At 38.5% G+C, this 20,725-nt stretch overlaps 1 protein-coding gene across 5 annotated transcripts in view; it reads right to left on the reverse strand.

Annotated features, from left to right (window-relative positions):
* The window catches only part of C2CD3 (C2 domain containing 3 centriole elongation regulator), a 127,104-nt gene that overhangs the window by 85,606 nt on the left and 20,773 nt on the right, over nucleotides 1-20,725 (reverse strand). For all 5 annotated transcript variants that reach the window (XR_016039002.1, XM_088843184.1, XM_055423655.2 and 2 more), the window contains 6 exons: nucleotides 13,602-13,734; nucleotides 13,004-13,132; nucleotides 6,326-6,473; nucleotides 2,896-3,044; nucleotides 2,101-2,307; nucleotides 1,555-1,667 (listed from right to left, as the gene is read on the reverse strand). Coding sequence is in view for 4 of the 5 variants with exons in the window: in XM_088843184.1 (XP_088699310.1) it covers nucleotides 1,555-1,667; nucleotides 2,101-2,307; nucleotides 2,896-3,044; nucleotides 6,326-6,473; nucleotides 13,004-13,132; nucleotides 13,602-13,734 (879 nt within the window). In the remaining variant the exon portion in view is untranslated. The remainder of the gene's footprint in view (nucleotides 1-1,554; nucleotides 1,668-2,100; nucleotides 2,308-2,895; nucleotides 3,045-6,325; nucleotides 6,474-13,003; nucleotides 13,133-13,601; nucleotides 13,735-20,725) is intronic.

Consider the following 20,725-nt stretch of genomic DNA (forward strand, 5'->3'; position numbering starts at 1 on the left):
ATTGGAAGGACTGATGCTAAAGCTGAAACTGCAATACTTTGGCCACCTCATGCGACGAGTTGACTCACTGGAAAAGACTCTGATGCTGGGAAAGGTTGGGGGCGGGAGGAGAAGGGGACGACGGAGAATGAGATGGCTGGATGGCATCACCGACTCTGTGGATATGAGTTTGAGTGAACTCCGGGAGTTGGTGACGGACAGGGAGGCCTGGCGTGCTGTGACTCATGGGGTCGCGGAGAGTCGGACACGACTGAGCGACTGAACTGAACTGAACTGAAATGTAAACTACTATTAGTTACATGCTATTTTAGAGTTTAATGTTTTTACATTCATTATCCTATCTGACTGTACATTAAGCCCTTGTGTAATACAGGCAGTCCTTGCTTTGCAGATACTATGTTAACTGAAACTCGTGCATATCAGAATCATGTCCTTGTTGTATCTCAATTTTATAGATGGGAAACGTGAGGCTCAGAGAAGTTTTAAGGAGCTCATCAAATGTCATATGGATGGAGGTAGAAGAAGACATGAGAAAAGAATCTGACATTTTTCTTTGCATTGGGGTTTGATAAAAATAGATTAATTGCATTAAAGCTTCTCAAACATACTTCAGCCAGCAAAATCAATTATACACTCTCAAATGCTTTGAACAAACCTACACAGTACCTTTTTTTGCTATCAATAATTTAAGTATACAGAAAACATATGAAAAATGTAAGTGCCCTAATTCTTCTTTAAGGTGATGGAGAAAGTGAAATAAATGACTCTAGTAAAAGAGTATTTTAAATTACTTTAGGTGTTGTTTTTAAGGGCAAATAAGGATTTATTTTAAGGGTATTTATTTTTAATGTTTGGGCTGGAAATACATCAAATAAGAAATGATATATGTGCAACACTATTCATTGAAGCAGTTTTTAATAGCAATGTATAGAAAGCAACTTAAAATATTGAAAGTTGAAGTATTATTGCAAGTCAAAAAAACCAGTCAGTAAAATCACATATCGTATGATTCCACTTAAATCAAATGTCCAGGATGGGAAAATTGAGACAAAGTAGGATAGGAGTTGCTTAGTGAAAGGGAGCAAAGAGGGAACTGAAGAATGAATGCCAGTAAGTATGGGATTTCTTTTAGGTGGGATAAAAATGCTCTAAAATTAAGATTGTGGTGATGGTTATACAACTTGTGAATATATTAAAAATCACTGTGTTGTATACTTCAAATGGGTGAATGACATGGTATGTGAATTGTATATTGATAAAGATATTTTTAAAAGGGAAGAAAAGAAAAACAATAATAGCTGCAAGAATGTGATTTAAGAATCAAGTTCTGAGTTACAGTTTCAGCTATGTCACTGCCTTGCATGAGGATAGCCTGAGGATAGGATAAACCTCTGGGCCAGTTTCCTCACTTGTAAAGGAGTAAGATAAAGTCACTTCAAAATTCTTTCTACCTCTAAGATTCTATGATAATATAGGAATATATGAGTAATTACAGATTCAAAAATCCTCCCAAAGTCAAAATGTCTAAGGAGCAGAAATAAAATTCTCTCTTACCTCCATCTATAATTTTACTGGATGCAAGTCGAACCACCTCAGTGATCAAAGCAGTCTTTGTCAATCTGTTTTTGGAAAAGCCCACAGGAAAGTGATATTCCACAAAGAAGGTGCTAAAAAAAAATCAAAACAATTAAAAAACAAACGAAATAACAAACTTATTTTCTGATAAATCCTACATATCTTTCAAGGCCCTGTTTTTAGAACCCCAAGGCCTCAGAAGACTTCCTCTTTTCAAAGCCTTCACCAATCTTGTGTTCCTACAGCACTTTTCATATAAAACATCTCTTTTGGTCCCTAAAGCCCTATTATAGAGCCATTCAAATGTTTCTCTCTCCTGCTGACTGTAAGGCATGGAAGAACAGAGCCTGGATCTTAAGTTTCTTTATTCTCAAGACTTTTAGTGCTTGGGACCTAGTGGGAGATTTAGTATATTTTATTGATTGATGAAGCATATGAAAATACTAAGTACAATATAATTATTTCTTCTCATCACAAACACTTTCCAGAAATGTCAAATTTAGTTTTCCCATGTGAGAGACATACCGCTTTTTTGATGTCAGCTTAGGTGGTCTCCCAGGAAACGTTTTTTTGCCAGAGGTAACCTGCGGACTATCTGGAGGAACTCTCATTGTTTCGACGATGATTCTGACTGAATGTGTTCTACCCAGAAGGGCCAGTTTATCCACACTTAGTGTCATCACTTGGGCATCTTCTGGAGTTTCTGACAGCATCTGCTGTTCAACAAGATTTCTGAAAGGAGATCATACAGGTAGTGAGGCAGACTGTCAGAAGCCAAATACGAAATGATCTAGTTTGTACAGGCAACAGGAGGAAAGAAGAAGGGCAGCAGACATCTTAATGCACAAGTTATCAAGGACTGAGAAACGGCTAATTAAATTAGTCCTAATTTACAGTGAAAAAAATCTCAAAAACTATGAAAACATTCTTGTAATCCAAAGGCTTATCTTCACACAAGTATAGAAACTGATATTACAGAATCAAGTTTTCAACAAGACTTTACTTCAGTTACTACTTTAATATAAACTACTATCATCACTTTTGTATATTCCTTTTCATTTGCTTTCTTTATGTATACTTTCTAAATTATGTAACAGAGTACAAATACAACCCAGAATTCTGCTTTCTCTCTTAACCATTTTACTACATCCATCTTTTCATGTTATTACGTGTTTAAGGATTGCAATACTTAATGCATTACTGTAATTCACTTTACCAGTCTGACAGTGTTGGCAAACAGGTCATTTCACATGAGGAGATCTTGTGAAAATAATTTTTCCTTGCTTTTGCCTCTAAACAAGCATTCATAAAGAGGCTCACCTATTTTTCTTACCCATCTCCTTCTTCGACTTATGATCATTTGACTCTAGAACCTTTGGAGATCTGGCAAGAACTTTTGACTGGCTCATTGTTTTAGAAGGGACATCATCATCTTCACTGAAGATATCACTGACGCTGGTATCAGATTTCTATCGAGGGAGAGAAAAGAGAAGATAGGCACTAAAAAATAACTGCTTTGGGGATAGAGGTAAGGCAAACATTTCACTGAAAGTAGTAATCAAGAAAGAACTGATATGAGGGAGACGATACTATGTTTCTCTTGGCTACACAAAAATAATTTGAAGTTCATAAAAATAACGTACAAGTTCAGTTCAAAGAAAATAAACAAAATTAGATTTTTTCAAATTCTCAATAATAATAAAAATGACTATTTACTGATTGCCTACTATGTATCTGGTACTATGTTAAATGCTGCATGTGTATTTTTAGTACTTACTACATTCCTATAAGGCATCCTCATCTCAACTTTTACAAATGAGAAAAGGAATGCTTAGAGAAGTTAGGCGTCTTTAAGACTCACAGCTGCTGCTGCTGCTGCTAAGTAGTGTCAGTCATGTCCGACTCTGTGCAACCCCATAGACGGCAGCCCACCAGGCTCCTCTGTCCTTGGGATTCTCCAGGCAAGTATACTGGAGTGGGTTGCCATTTCCTTCTCTAATGCATGCATGCATGTCAAGTAGCTTCAGTCATGCCCAACTCTGTGCAACTCCATAGACAGCAGCCCACCAGGCTCTGCTGTCCACAGGATTCTCTAGGTAAGAATACTGGAGTGGGTTGCAATTTCCTTCTCCAAGATTCACAGCTGTTACTAAAAGGCAGATCTTGATCTCCATGGGTTCCAAAGCCTCTATTTTTACCACAGTTTGAGGCAAAATGATTGTACAGTTTCACCTAACTATATTGGTGCAAAGACTAACGTTTTTCCCTACTCTAATGCAGTGCCCAAAGCTTAGGAGGTAATATGTTCTAGGGGTAAAAACATGCGCTTTTTGCCAGACTAGGATAAGAATTCTAGTTCTGCCACCTATTAATAATTACTAGCAATTAACGTCCCTTAAGTCTTTATTTGTGGGGCTTCCCTGGTGGCTCAGAGGTTAAAGCGTCTGCCTCCAATGCGGGAGACCTGGGTTCGATCCCTGGGTCGGGAAGTTCCCCTGGGGAAGGAAACGGTAACCCACTCCAGTATTCTTGCCTGGAGAATGCCATGGACGGAGAAGCCTGGTAGGCTACAGTCCACGGGGTCGCAAAGAGTCGGACACGACTGAGCGACAGAACAGAACAGAAGTCTTTATTTCATGATATGTAAAAGAGATGACACTATCTCATGGGGCTAGCAAAAGAATTAAGTGAAATAATCAATTTAAAACATTTTGGACAGTTCTTAATAACAGGTAACATAAATTCTCTGGCATACAGAAAATGTGTAATCAATGTAAGTTACCACAGCTAGTGGGAAGGAAGCTCCATCTGGTGCTCTGTGACAATCTAGAGGGGTGGGATGGGGTGGGTTGGAGGGAGGCTCAAGAGAGAGGAGATGTATTTATATTTATGGCTGATTCATGTTGTTGTATAGCAGAAACCAACACAACGTTATAAAGCAATTATCCTCCAATTAAAAAACAAAGTAAGCTCCCTTTCTCTTCTCCTATGGGTAACAATATCAGTGATGACTTTTACTGTAGAAAGTCATGAAATCCTAACAATTCACAATGTCTTTTAAATCCATCTCCTCTTTTCCAACCCCACTGCGAGCTACCACTCTCATTCTGGCTCTTGCTGTCTCCGTCTGTCTCTCTGTCTCATGCTTCCAATACCAAAAGTGGCTTCCTATCTGCTCCTGTTATTCTCCTCTCAGCTGGCCCTCCTACATAATTGCTAGGTTAACACTGCTAGAACACTATTTAGGTCATGTCATTTCCTCCTCACTTAATATTCAAATACTTTCACAGAATGGTTGCAGTGTGCTAGCTTACCTTGTTGATGTCCCCTCCACATGAATTCTTACCCAATCAAACTAGATGCCTAGTAGTACACAAACTGCTTCTCTAAACAGGTCATTCTTTCTATTCCTGTTTCACATCCTTTACCGCTCTGAAACTATTTTTCAAGTCTCAGTTAAAATCCCTTATCCCTCATGATGCTCCTTCCTGACAATTTCATGTAAAAGTTCTCCCTGCTTCTTCTGTACCCTGGTAGCTCTCAGTCTTTCCACTGAGCTGATACAAACTACTTTGTATTTCAGGTATCTGTGCTGACCTGGAGAAACAGAAAATGGGGAATACGACAGCAATCTTCACAAATATAAAGTATTATTTGTGGAACAGTAAATGAACTTATTTTGTATATACTCTGTGCGGGCTCAGTCATGTCCGACTCTTTGTGACTCCATGGACTGTAGCCCGCCAGGCTCCTCTGTCCATGGAATTTTCCAGACAAGAATACTGGAGCAGGTGGCCATTTCCTAGTTCAAGGGATCCTCCCAATCCAGGGATCAAACTCTAGTCATTAGCATCTCTTATACTGGCAGGCAAATTCTTTACCACTGTACCACCTGGAAAACCCCATATATGCTGCTGCTGCTGCTGCTAAGTTGCTTCAGTCGTGTCCGACTCTGTGCGACCCCATAGACGGAAGCCCACCAGGCTCCCCCGTCCCTGGGATTCTCCAGGCAAGAACACTGGAGTGGGTTGCCATTTCTTTCTCCAATGCGTGAAAGTGAAAAGTGAAAGTGAAGTTGCTCAGTCATGTCTGACTATTAGCGACCCCATGAACTGCAGCCTACCAGGCTCCTCCACCCATGGGATTTTCTAGGCAAGAGTACTGGAGTGGGGTGCCATTGCCTTCTCCACCCATATACTCTAGAAGATGCTAAACCAATGAATGGAACATATAGCTTGATATAAGAAAGAACTTTGAAAATGCTAAAACTGCCTGAAAAGAGAATGTTCATTCTTAAGGGTCAGTAGGGATATTTGTTCCCCATGAGTAGAGAGAGGTACTTCTGGAACATCTGTATCTGAAAAGATACCAGTCAAGGGTGGTTCTGAGAGTATACCTACATTAGCTCTTCCTTCAAAGAGCTCTAAGGAAGCTATACAATATATTAAGACCATAGGCTTTGGACTCAGGCAAACCTGAATTTGAATCTTGGTTCTAACACTTATTTCTATGTGTACTTGGACAAAATAATTAATCTTACTAGTCTTATCTCCTCATCTGTAGAATGAAGGTAACACCCTCCTCTTCAGACTGTTGTTATAATTAAAGTATGTAAAATGAATAGCTTTCTATCTGGCAAGTGGTAATGTGCCTACATCCATTAATATTATTAATAACTATGATTAACATAAGAGAAGTAATTATTTAATTAATTTCTCCAATTCCTAAGCTTTCAGATTCAGTAACTTACAGGTGCTGTATAAAATAAGTTCTCCAGGAGACTCTGGTCATACTGAGGGTCACTGGGCTCACTGCTGCAATACACATCACTCCCAGGAGATGGGGAATCTGGAGGAGAGCCTAGGCCATCCCAATAACGACCTTGGGACAATTCAGCACTGCAGAAATAAGAAAAATAAAACAGAACTTTAAAAGAAGTTTCATCTTAGTTACTCTTTTTTTTTGGGTAAACATTCTAAAGTTCTAAATATGGAAGAAAATATATGAAACAGAAGACTTACATTATATAGAAGACTATCTAATACTTTTATATCATATTCCTCCTCCTCTGGATGTCAGCAACTAGCACTCAAAAAATACACTACAGACACTGATTGTGATTTCATTCATTTATTGGACAAACATTTTACTGGGCACCTATTATGTGCCAGGCATGATGTTAGGTCCTGAATGGTATAGGGATGGCTAAGCTAACTTGTTCTACTCTTGTGCTGATCATGGTCTAGTAGGGAGGGAAAAAAAAGTAAAGAATTGACTATAATTCAACGGAGTTAAATGTTATATACTGTTTTTTTGTGAAGAATGACTAATTCATAAACATGCCTTCTTCTATTAAGCAAAAATATATGTATTTAGGTTATTTATAGAAAGATCAGCTCTATGTGGCATAGAGAAATAAGTAAAATAGATACTCTACTTATAGAGTTTGTAAACTAATAATAAAGATAAGCATACAAATACATGTATATTTAATTTTAGTTTCTCCTATAGTAATTAGCATTTAATAAACATTTATAAATGAACTTATTGATTCTTAATGAACATGTGAATTACTGAATATGTGCCAAACACTGCACTAAGCATTTCAATTAATTCTTTCAACTCTGCTTCCCTTTCAAGGCAGCTGCTGTATTTTTTTCCCCTTCTTTCTCAAGAAAATAATACATGATCACTACCTTCAAATTATAAGCGTCTGCTTACAATTTGGGAGACCTGGGTTCAATCCCTGGGTCAGGAATATCCTTTGGAGAAGGAAATGGCAACCCACTCCAGTACTCCTGACTGGAAAATCCCATGGACAGAGGAGCCTGGCAGGCTACAGTCTATGGGGTCACAAAGAGTCAGACACAACTGAGAGACTTCACTTTTCACCTTCAAATTACACTGTGTTCCTAAAATTCTTGGAACAGAGATGCTCAACGAATAGATGTTCAAGAAGTGTTCCTTTCTCTACCTTTCTTTAACCTACAGCAGAGCTTCTCAATCCTAGCGCTACTGACGTGTTAGGTCAGATGAGTCACTGACACTGGGAGCTACCATGTGCATTCTGGGTCCCTGGACTCTCCTCATCAGAAGCCAACAGCCTGAAAGCAATCCCTCCAGGTGTGAAACCAGAAGTATCTTCAGACATTTCCAAATGTCCCATACAGTGGGAATAGGGGGGAACTGGCTTCCAGTTGAGAACCACTGATCTATAGTAATCTCTCTCGCAAAGGTTAAGAACTTCCTAACTGCTCAAATCCAACTAACAACTTCATAATCCACACAGCTTCTCTGCAGCTTGTGAACACTGCTCCTTTTTGAAGTTCTACTTCTTGATGTTCTATACAAATTTGCTACTTATCCCCACTCCCCTCTAGTCGCTTTTCTCCCCTCCTTGCAACCCTTAAAGTTATGAATATTTTTACTGTTCAGTATATATTCCTCCACTTTTTACTTATTTTTCCAAATTAACATTTCTTTGAATGTATTCTTGTCTACAACACATTAAAAAAGCATGCCATTTCCCTCCATGCAATACTTAGGACATACTTATACAGAAACTCAGAAGGCAATGGCACCCCACTCCAGTAATCTTGCCTGGAAAATCCCATGGACGGAGGAGCCTGGTGGGGTGCAGTCCATGGGGTCGCTAAGAGTAGGACATGACTGAGCGACTTCACTTTCACTCATTAGAGAAGGAAATGGCAACCCACTCCAGTGTTCGTGCCTGGAGAATCCCAGGGACAGGGGAGCCTAGTGGGCTGACATGTATGGGGTCGCACAGAGTCGGACACGACTGAAGTAACTTAGCAGCAGCAGCAGCATACAGAAAGTGACAGAGGTCAGAGCTATTCTGCACAGGCCAGTGGCCTGGGGTTCCTGTTGGGAGGGCAGGAAATATAATAGTTGAGAAAAAGGAGAAGGGGCCTGGAATTTGTCTGTATTCTTTGGCTACAAGACGAGTCCACTCTCTTGTTTTTCTTCTTAATCAAGTTTTAATCAAGGAAAACATGTACATGTACACATTTTAAAGTCAAATAGGGTCATAAGACCTAATGAGAAACAGTAGCTGCCTGCCTCCTTAGAAGTAATCACTTTCAGCTCCTTGTTCTGCTGGTACTTACGTTTATATTTCTAAGTAACACATGTGTGTTGCTATTTCCTGATTTTTTCACTTTTCTAAATGATTTATGAACTTTGTATTATGAAAAAGTGAAGGATCCATTCTCTTAAATCATTATTCTTGGAAACAGATTTACCTTTCCCCCATCTTCTCAAATTTATATTACAGTTTTCTGTTGTTAATCTTCAGGGTTAACATCATATCAGAGCCAAGTATAATTTACTACACTTTCTTTACAATGTCTAGCTTTTCTGGTTTTAATAACTGCCTTAATTTTTGTTTAAAGTAGCTTTCTATGTGCCAATTATTATTTCATTATTGAACTCTCTAAGAGAACTGAACATTTCCTCTCGAGCTGGTCAAACACAGGAGAAATGTGTTTCCATCTATTTCCCCTCCTTAGAAGTATCGCTATAGAAGCTCTGTTCTGCTTCCACAAGCAGTGTCTGCTCTCTAAATATGGACACAGACCATAAAGCTCCTTTTCTCTTTTTTCTCTATTACATCCCCCGCTTCTTGGACTCCAAGACTTGCTCTTTATTCCTAGATTCTCTTTGTGGCAGAGAATAGCTTATGGTTTCCTGAGAACTAAAACAAGAGAGGCAATCTTTTGAGTCATTGGATGTATGAAAATATTTTTACCCTGCCCTCACATGATTGAGTTTGATTGGAAATGGAATTTGAGATCAATAATTAAGAGTTTTCACAATCCTGAAAGTAACTCTCCACTGCCTTACATGGAGCTGGTAGAAAAGTCTTTTTAAAAAATATATATAAACATTTATTTATTTTTGGTTCCATCGGGTCTTAGTTGTGGCCCTCAGGTTGCAGCATGTGGCATCTTTAATTGCAGCATGCAAACTCTTAGCTGTGGCATGTGGGATCTAGTTCCCCAAGTAGGGATCAAACTCCGGCTCCCTGCATTGGGAGTGTGGATTCCTAGCCACAGGACCATCAGGGAAGTCCCTGTGCTGGATTCTTGATCTTTATGTGCTCTTTTGTGACTGGCTTCTTTCATTTAGCATGATTCTTCAAGGTTCACCCATGCTGTAGCATGTTACAGTACTTTACCCCTTTTTCTGGCCAAATAATACTCCATTTAAAAATCTACTAATCAGCTGATAGACATTTTTTACTGTTATGACTATTGAAATTCATGTACATGTTTTTGCGTGGACTTATATTTTCATTTTCCTTGGATATATACTTAGGTAGTTGAACTGCTGGGTCACATGATAACTTGATGTGCAAAAATCTGAGGAACCGACAGATTATCTTCCAAAGTGGCTGCATCATTTTACACTGCTACCAGCCGTCTATGAAGATTTCAAATTTTCCACAACCTCACCAACACTTAATCTGATTTTTTGATTCTGACCATCCTAGTGGGAAACCAGCCCTGAATATTCATTGGAAGGACTGATGCTGAAGCTGAAACTCCAATACTTTGGCCACCTGATGCGAAGAACTGACTCACTGGAAAAGACCTTGATGCTGGGAAAGATGGAAGGTGGGAGGAAAAGAGGATGAAAGAGGATGAGATGGTTGGATGGCATCACCGACTCGATGGACAGAGAGCTTGAGCAAACTCTGGGGGTTGGTGATGGACAGGGAGGCCTGGTGTGCTGCAGTCCATGGGGTCACAGAGTAGGACACTGAGCGACTGAACTGAACTGATCCTGGTGGGTATGAAGTCAGTCAGTCATTCACTCAGTCATTCAGTTCACTCAGTCGTGTCCGACTCTTTGCGACCCCATGAATCATAGCACGCCAGGTCTCCCTGTCCATCATCAACTCCCAGAGTTCACTTAAACTCACCTCCATCGAGTCAGTGATGCCATCCAGCTATCTCATTCTCTGTCATCCCCTTCTCCTCCTGCCCTCAATCCCTCCCAGCATCAGAGTCTTTTCCAGTGAGTCAACTCGTCGCATGAGGTGGCCAAAGTACTGGAGCTTCAGCTTTAGCATCAGTCCTTTCAATGAACACCCAGGACTGATCTCCTTTAGAATAGACTGGTTGGATCTCCTTGCAGTACAAGGGACTCTCAAGAGTCTTCTCCAACACCACAGTTCAAAAGCATCAATTCTTCGGCGATCAGCTTTCTTCACAGTCCAATTCTCACATCCATACATGACCACTGGAAAAACCATAGCCTTGACTAGATGGACCTTGGTTGGCAAAGTAATGTCTCTGCTTTTTAATATGCTATTTAGGTTGGTCATAACTTTCCTTCCAAGGAGTAAGCGTCTTTTAAATTCATGGCTGCAATCAGCATCCGCAGTGATTTTGGAGCCCAAAAAAATAAAATCTGACACTGTTTCCCCATCTATTTCCCATGAAGTGATGGGACCAGATGCCATAATCTTAGTTTTCTGAATGTTGAGCTTCAAGCCAAGTATGTAGTATCTTGTTTAGTTTTGATTTGCATTACCCTGACAACTTTTATATGCATTTTAGCCACCTGATTATCTTCTTTGGAGAAATCTTTATGTAGAAACTTTGCCTATCTTTTAAATTGGAAGATTTATCCCTTAGTTATTAAGTTGTTGAGTTCCTTACATATTCTAGATATGTCTTTTATCAGATAGAAGATTTGTAAATATTTTCTTCCATTCTGTGATTATCTTCTCACTTCTTAATAGTATCTTTTGAAGCCCAAACATATTTAATTTTCTTAAGTTTAACTTATCTATTTTTTGTTGTTGTTGGTTGTACTTCTGATGTATATCTAAGGATCCTTTTCCAAATTCAAGATTACAAAGACTTATCTCTGTTTTAAGAGTTTTATAGTTTTAGTTCTTTCATTTAGCTATCTAATTCATAGTGAATTAAATTTTTTAATATGGTTTGAGGGTCCAACTTCATTTTTTTCCTGTGGCTAGCCAGCAGTCCCCAGAGAAGGCAATGGCAAGCTACTCCAGTACTCTTGCCTGGAAAATCCCATGGATGGAGGAGCCTGGTAGGCTGCAGTCCGTGGGGAAGCTAAGGGTCGGACACGACTGAGCGACTTCATTTTCACTTCTCACTTTCACACATTGGAGAAGGAAATGGCAACCCACTCCAGTGTTCTTGCCTGGAGAATCCCAGGGACGGGGGAGCCTAGTGGGCTTCCGTCTATGGGGTCACACAGAGTCGGACACGACTGAAGTGAATTAGCAGCAGCAGCAGCCAGCAGTCCCAGCACCATTTATTGAAAAGGCAATTCTTTCTTCCACTTAACGGTCCTGACACCATTATTGAATATTAGGTGATATGGCTTTATTTCTAGACTACCAATTCTATTCCATTTATTTATATGTCTATCCTTATGCCAGTACCAAACTGACTTGCTTACTCTTGCTTTGTAGGAAGTTTTAAAACAGCAAAGTGTGAATCCTTCTATTTTTTTCTTTTTAAAGATTCTTTTGGTTATTCTGGGTCCCCTGTAATTTCACAGTAATTACAATCAGCTTGTCAATATCTATGATGAAATCAACTATGAATTTGACAGGGATTGTACTGAATCATGAACATGAGATTTTCCCCATTTATTTAGATCTCCTTTAATTTCTTTCAACAATTTGCAGTTATGTTTTAAACTTCTTCAGTTAAATTTATTTGTATTTTATTATTATCAATGCTATTATAAATGGAATTGTTTCTTAATTTTATTTATTTATTTACTGATTGGCTTGTAGGATCTTAGTTCCTTGACCAGCGATCAAACCCTAGCCCTGGCAGTGAAAGTGCTGAGTACTAACTAATGGATCACCAGGGAATTTCCTTAATCTTATTTTTTGATTGCTCACTGCAAGTAAATAGAAGTATAACTGACTTATCGTGTTATCCTGCAATCTCTCTCACAGTGGATTCTTTAGGATTTTTTACATACCAGATCATGTCATTTGTGAATACAGTCTTACTTCTTCCTTCCCAATTTGGAACACTTTTATTTTTTTTCCTGCCTAAATGTACAGGCCATATAGGTAATAAGAGATAGATCCCAAATTTCAACTGTTTCTATTTAAAATCCATGTTCTTTTCATTATACACTGCAGACACTGGTGTTAAGAAAACAGGTGAGAAATAAGAATGGAAAGGCAGACTAGAGACCATTCTATAAGTGAAACTAAGAATAAAAGGCTAAAGATTGGATTTTTATTTAGTAGATAATGAATAATGATTTAATATGTAATGAATAACAAGGGAATGATTTAGTTACTCAAAAGAAGTGTTGTTGCTTTAGGAAGATAAATCTGTTAACAATATACACAATAAATTGGAGGAAAAATTTAAAAGAAAAGAGAGTTAAGAGCTCTTACCTGCCCAACAGCAGCTGTATGGCTCTGGTATCGGCCTTTGTGTCATGGTTCCAAAGTGTATTCTCAGTTGGAGGGAGGAGGTGATCTTCAGTGTGGTCTTTAACTTGATTCCTAGACAAGGCTTTGATTCTAAGGAAGGAAAAAAATGTTTTCCGTGGATAACATATGAGAAAATCTAAATCAGAATTTAATGAGCTAAGAAGTATATATACATGGAGACAGTTCAACATAGAAGACTTGAAATGTTTTAGACTTTACCTTAAATATATATAAAACTTCACAATTTACAAAGCCTTTTCCTACATTAGACTCTCATTTCATTTATGTAAGAGAGGGAGGAAAAAATATACCCATTTTATATACAAGCATGCTGGTTGAGAAAGATGAAGAATTTATCCATTCACATATTTAGCAAGTGTCAGTCCTAGGTCTAGATTTTAAGTATCTTAACTCCTAGTTTAGGCTTCTTTCCCACCACATTAAAAAATTACTTGCTGAACATTTCCAAGATTATGTAGTCCATATCTTGACAAAAAAAGACACATTAACAACTATTAAGAAATGAACTATTGGAATTCATGTTTATCCCATAACTCACTGTGATGATGCTCTAAGAAAATCTTCCTTCATAGAAGGATGAACTTCTTCCAACAACATGCTAGTATCTGGACTTGATTTCATTGCCGAAATCACCATGGCATTACGCAGTTTATTGCCTTGTTCTAACAGAGCTTAAGAGGGCAAAAGCACAATACAAGAAATCTAAATCCAGCAGAAATATTTGCAATATTTAGCCCCTGTTCTTCTATCACACAACTTATCATAGTGTACTATAATTGCTTATTTATGTACTTTCCCCACTAGCTTGAGAATCCCTGGAGGACATTCACTTTACAACAAATTTTTACTGAGCTTCTATTATGTGAACTGTTTTAGATGTTGGCATTATAGCAGTGAATGGAGTCTCTCTATTCCATAGAGACTGACCTCCTTACTGCAGTTGTTATATACATACGTTGACTCTTCCAACTGGTGGTTGTACATAATAAATTTAGTAAAATAATTTTCCCATCCTTAAGTAACAACAACAACAATTATAGTAGATAACATTTACTGAACCCTTACCACTTCCTGGGTACTTCTCTAGGTATATTATATATAAGAATTGATTTAACCCTCCCAACAATCCTCTGAAATGGGTACTATTATTTCCTTCATTTTCCAGATGAAAAAGTTGAGGCACAGAGGATGTGTAACTTGCCCAATATATCATGCAGTATAACCAGGATGACTCTACATCATTATATATATATGACCCCACCTTTTCTTAGACTTTTTACAAGCTTAGGACCAACTGGCATTATTTCAAGGAATACTGGGAAGAATTATTATTTTCTTGAGGTTCTACAGTTGTTTAGGAGGTAAAGTAAGTCTAGATACCAGGTGTTTGTCTATCCTGATCTAGAGTTTTTATAGCTTCTAAAAGTAAAAAAGTCAGCTCCCCCCCAAAAAAAACAGATCCATAAACATTCAACATTTTTTAGTATAAAGAATTCAACATATAGCTTAAAAACTCAAAACTCAAACCCCCCAAAACCCTGAAATATCATACATTCAATGTGTTATGTGAAAATATAAGTAAAAGAAAAATAAAGGTTACCAATTATGGTATGCAGAATTCTTCACTTGATCTTAGCCAAAAGGCTGAGAAATGATACAGGTAGAATTCTAAAACAGTTTCTCTCAGATTTCCAGCCACTGGTATACAAATGGCTTTTCCTAGTGATTTACTCATCTAGACAATGTTGTAAAGGGATTTTATGGAAGTAATTATGGTTCCAAATCGATCTACCTTAAGACTGGGAGATTATCTTCGTCGTCCCAAACCATAATAAAGCGGAGTTTTCTCTGGCTGTTTGCAGGATATGACGTCAGAGATTTAAAGCATGAGAGGGATGCAATGTATCACTGCTGTCTTAAAGATGGAGGTGGCCATATGGCAGGAAATGCACATGGCCTTTAGGAGCTTAGAGTGGACCTTGGCTAACTGCCAGCAAGGATATGGGACCTTAGTCCTGTTATAGCAAGGAACTGAATTCTGTCAACAAGAATGAACTTGGAAGTGAATTTTCCCCCCAGAGCATTCAGATGAGAATTTAGCTGGGCTGACAACTAATTTTAGCCTATGATGCCCTAAGCAGAAAACTCAACCATACTTTGTTGACCTTCAGATCCACAAAACTGTGAATAATAAATGGGTATTATTTTTAAAACATTAAGCTTGTGGTAACTTGATACACAGCAATAGAAAATTAATATTCCCATTAATGGCACTACCCATGAATACTGATTTACATTTTGATATATTCTATATAGTTTTTAACCTATGCATACATATTCCTGTATAGGTATGTATATGTATATATATATAAATTTTTTCTTTTGCAAAAATGGTGTATTATGTATAGTTATTTAGTTCAGTCGCTCAGGCATGTCCGACTCTCTGCGACCCCATGAATCACAGCACGCCAGGCCTCCCTGTCCTAGAGTTATTTCCCCACTGATCTCCAGTAGCATACTGGGCACCTACTGACCTGGGGAATTCCTCACTCAGTATCCTATCATTTTGCCCTTTGATACTGTTCATGGGGTTCTCAAGGCAAGTATACTGAAGTGATTTGCCATTCCCTTCTCCAGTGGACCACATTCGGCTGTGGTCCATGTGATCAGATCAACTAGTTTCCTGTGATTATGATTTCAGTATTATGTATACTGTTTTATAATTGCATTTTCAGTTAACAATATCCATTAACTTTTTTTCTATATAAATAATGGCTATACAACATTCCATTCAGAAGTCACTTATACATTTTTAATTTTTTAAAAAAACCTCTTTGGGATTCAGCCAGAAAATGGTTATCTTGTTTATTCAATGAGAAAGGATGAGGAAAACATGGCCTGCTAGCACTGAAAATCTGGTTTAAGAAGCTTGCTATACAAAGACAGAAATATAGATCAATGAAACAAAACAGAAAGCCCAGAGATGAATCCACACACCTATGAACACTTTATCTTTGACAAAGGAGGCAAAAACATACAATGGAGAAAAGACAAATCTCTTTAACAACTGGTGCTGGGAAAACTGGTCAACCACTTGTAAAAGAATGAAACTAGAACACTTTCTAACACCATACACAAAAATAAACTCAAAATGGGTTAAAGATCTAAATGTAAGACCAGGAACTATAAAACTGCTAGAGGAAAACATAGGCAGAACACTCTCTGACATAAATCACAGCAGGATCCTCTATGACCCACCTCCCAGAGTAATGGAAATAAAAGCAAAAATAAACAAATGGGACTTAATTAACCTTAAAAGCTTTTGCACAATGAAGGAAACTATAAGCAAGGTGAAAAGACAGCCTTCAGAATGGGAGAAAATAATTGCAAATGAAACAACTGACAAAGAATTAATCTCAAAAATATACAAGCAGCTCATGCAGCTCAATACCAGAAAAACAAATGACCCAATCAAAAAATGGGCCAAAGAACTAAACAGATATTTCTCCAAAGAAGACATACAGATGGCTAACAAACATGTGAAAAGATGCTCAACATCACTCATTATCAGAGAAATGCAAATCAAAACCACAATGAGGTACCATTTCACACCAGTCAGAATGGCTGCTATCCAAAAGTCTACAAGCAATAAACGCTGAGGAGGGTGTGGAGAAAAGGGAACCCTCCTACACTGTTGGTGGGAATGCAAACTAGTACAGCCACTATGGAGAACAGTGTGGAGATTCCTTAAAAAACTGGAAATAGAACTGTCATCAGTCAGTTCAGTTCAGTCGCTCAGTCGTGTCCGACTCTCTGCGACCCCATGAATCACAGCACGCCAGGCCTCCCTGTCCATCACCAACTCCCGGAGTTCACTCAAACTCATGTCCACAGAGTCGGTGATGCCATCCAGCCATCTCATTCTCCGTCGTCCCCTTCTCCTCCCGCCCCCAACCTTTCCCAGCATCAGTCTTTTCCAGTGAGTCAACTCGTCGCATGAGGTGGCCAAAGTATTGCAGCTTCAGCTTTAGCATCAGTCCCTCCAATGAACATCCAGGATTGATCTCCTCTAGAATGGACTGGTTGGATCTCCTTGCAGTATAAGGGACTCTCAAGAGTCTTCTCCAACACCACAGTTCAAAATCATCGATTCTTCGGCGATCAGCTTTCTTCATACGACCCAGCAATCCCACTGCTGGGCATACACACCGAGGAAACCAGAATTGAAAGAGACGCGTATACCCCAATGTTCACTGCAGCACTGTTTACAATAGCTAGGACATGGAAGCAACCTAGATGTCCACTGGCAGATGAATGGATAAGAAAGTTGTGGTACATATACACAATGAAATATTACTCAGCTACTAAAAAAGAACACATTTGAGTCAGTTCTAAAGACGTGAATGAAACTGGAGCCTATTATACAGAGTGAAGTAAGTCAGAAAGAAAAACACCATTACAGTATACTAATGCATATATATGGAATTTAGAAAGATGGTAATGACAACACTATATGCAAGAGAACAGATATAAAAAACAGACTTTTGGACTCTGTGGGAGAAGGCGAGGGTGGGATGATTTGAGAGAACAGCATTGAAACATATAAACATGTATATTACCATATGTGAAATAGATGACCATTCCAAGTTTGATGCATGAAACAAGGCACTCAAAGCCAGTGCACTGGGATGACCCAGAGGGATGGGATGGGGAGGGAGGTGGGAGGGGGGTTCGGGATGGCGGAGGGGCACATGTACACCTGTGGCTTATTCATGTCAATGTATGGCAAAAACCACCACAATATTGTAAAGTAATTAGTCTCCAATTAAAATAATTAAAAAAAAGAAAAAGAAGCTTGCTATATGACATGAGGTCCTCCTAGTTTTAGTTTCCAGTTAATACCTGGCTTAATTTGATATGGTTTAAAGATCTTTAATGAGGTAGGCACACTCAATAAATGCTTTATGAATAAAGTAGTTAATGAAAAACAGTGTCAATAATAAACTTCATTTGACTTTAGGGCCATGTAGAAAAATAGTTTTTCTATTGACACAGAAAATGTCTCCAGAGACAACAGTCTACTGATACTTTATGATCTAACCATACACAACTATTTTTAATTCCTTAAATACAATACTTCCTTTGTGCTCTCAAAGTTCTAGGTATTCCATTCCATCAAAGAATTATCATGAAGTATTAAAATCGTTTATCTCACTCAATCAACTTTGAGGTGATGGACTGGCTTTTGTTAGTCTCTGTATCCTTGTTGCCTGGTACGTATCAGGAATTTGATTAAGAAAAAAATTTTTTTTGGCTTTCCTTGTGGCTCAGCTGGTAAAGAAACCCCCTGCAATGCAGGAGACCTGGGTTCAATCCCCGGGTTAGGAAGATCCCCTGGAGAAGGGAAAGGCTACCCACTCCAGTATTCTGGCCTAGAGAACTCCATGGACTCACATATAGCCCATGGAGTCACAAAGAGTCGGACAAGATTCAGCGACTTTCACTTCATTCATTTTTTAATTGAAGGATAACTGCTTTACAGAATTTTATTGTTTTCTGTCAAACCTCAACATGAATCTGCCATAGGTATACATATGTCCCCTCCCTCTTGAACCTTCTTCCCATTTCCCTCCCTGATTAAATGTTTTGATAAATACTTCCACTGCTGTAATATATCACACATGATTATACTATATGTGTTCATTAAATGTTTTAATAAATACTTCCACTGTTGTACAGATGATATATAATTATACCATATCTGCTTTAGAGTCTATTTCTCTTACTAGAATGAATTCATTAAGGTCAGGGACTTATTTCTCACTGTAACCCCAACACTCAAAACAATGGCTGACACAAAATAGGCACTCAAAAGTGATCTGTTGAATTGCATTTTTGGCTAAATAAAAATTTCCCTGGATTGGTAATATTTTAAGAGTTATTTAATTAGTTATTAACATCTGAATAAGAACAAGCACTGAAGATTCTTTCCAAAAGCAGATTTTAAAAAAGAAATAAACACTGATGGCAACAAGTGAGCAAAACTGAGCAAGCATGATCCATTCATTGGCTTTCATGTGGTTTCTTCCTCGAAACAAGCACTCTTAGAAAAGTTTCTCTAAAGTTTAAGGCATGGCAACAAAAACACCTCATCTCCTCTTCATAAGAGGAAGCTGGTTTCCACACTAAGAAAGCTGTCATGGATCTTCCTGCACCTCAACTCAATAATCATTTTCTGAACACAAAGGAAAGGCACTTAAATGAGTTTAGGACAAATGTTTCCCTTGTTTATTTCTTACATGTCATGGGCACAGCCCTTCTAAACAGGAAGGTATAAAGCTTCTGGGTTTTGCTCCTACTCCTTGCTATCTAGTCTAAATCCCAACTCTTATAAGTAGGATGTGTACTTCAGTTTCAGTTCAGTTCAGTCGCTCAGTCGTGTCCGACTCTCCGCGACCCCATGAATCACAGCAGTACTTAGTGTTTCATAAATACTAACTTGATGACTAATTTAACTCTGTATGAGGTCAGTTTAATAAATACTAGGAAGGTGGTTGGGTTTATGTATTATAATCCTGACCTTAGCTCTAGACCTACTTACTAAAATGGTCCACTTAAATCTTCATTCTCCACAGTTTTGTGGTTGGAAGGGATCTTAAACATAGATGTCTACTTAGTGATTTAATCCTATCTGTAAGAGTCCCATCACAAAGTTATCCAGGCCACACTTGACCATTATCAGTGGTAAAGAATTCATTATCTCTTGAAGCTATCCTTTCCCATTTTTGCACAGGTAGGATTACTAGACTATTACCTCAGAATTAGTCACAATCTGTCATGTTTTCTCTTTAAACCCAATGATCCTAGTAACCCTTATGGAAGAGATTTGCACATTGGCAGCCCATGGGTTGCACCTGGCACACTTTGTTTGGCTTGAACAGTTGGCCAGCAGAGTTCATTTTTTTATTAAAGCAAATCTAAGAAAACCATGAACGTACAACAGGACTGAAGCAAAGGACTTTGCCTTAGATTCTAAGATACCAATGAACTGGAGCCAAGAAGCTTGACAGAACAGAAACTCCCTAACTGTGAGCCTGTGTCTTCATTTTAAAATAGGGATAACAATCCCATTAAAAGGGATAACAATCTGATTAAAAGAGGCTTACTCCTGGTAAGAAAAGTTATGACCAACCTAGACAGCATATTAAAAAGCAGAGACATTACTTTGTGAACAAAGGACTGTCTAGTCAAGGCTATGGTTTTTCCAGTAGTCATGTATGGATGTGAGAGTTGGACTATAAAGAAAGCTGAGTGCTGAAGAATTGATGCTTTTGAACTGTGGTGTTGGAGAAGACTCTTTAGAGTCCCTTGAGCTGCAAGGAGATACAACCAGTCCATCCTAAAGGAAATGAGTCCTGAGTATTCATTGGAAGGACTGATGCTGAAGCTGAAACTCCAATATTTTGGTCACCTGATGCGAAGAACTGACTCATCTGAAAAGACCCCGATGCTGGGAAAGATTGAAGGTGGGAGTAGAAGGGGACAACAGAGGATGAGATGGTTGGATGGCATCACCGACTCAATGGACATGAGTTTGAGTAAACTCCGGGAGTTGGTGATGGATAGGAAGGCCTGGTGTGCTGCAGTCCACAGGGTCGCAAG

This window comes from Moschus berezovskii, chromosome 14 (assembly GCF_049115385.1).
Source record: "Moschus berezovskii isolate FMDL1 chromosome 14, NW_MosBer_1.0, whole genome shotgun sequence".
Taxonomy (NCBI): domain Eukaryota; kingdom Metazoa; phylum Chordata; class Mammalia; order Artiodactyla; family Moschidae; genus Moschus; species Moschus berezovskii.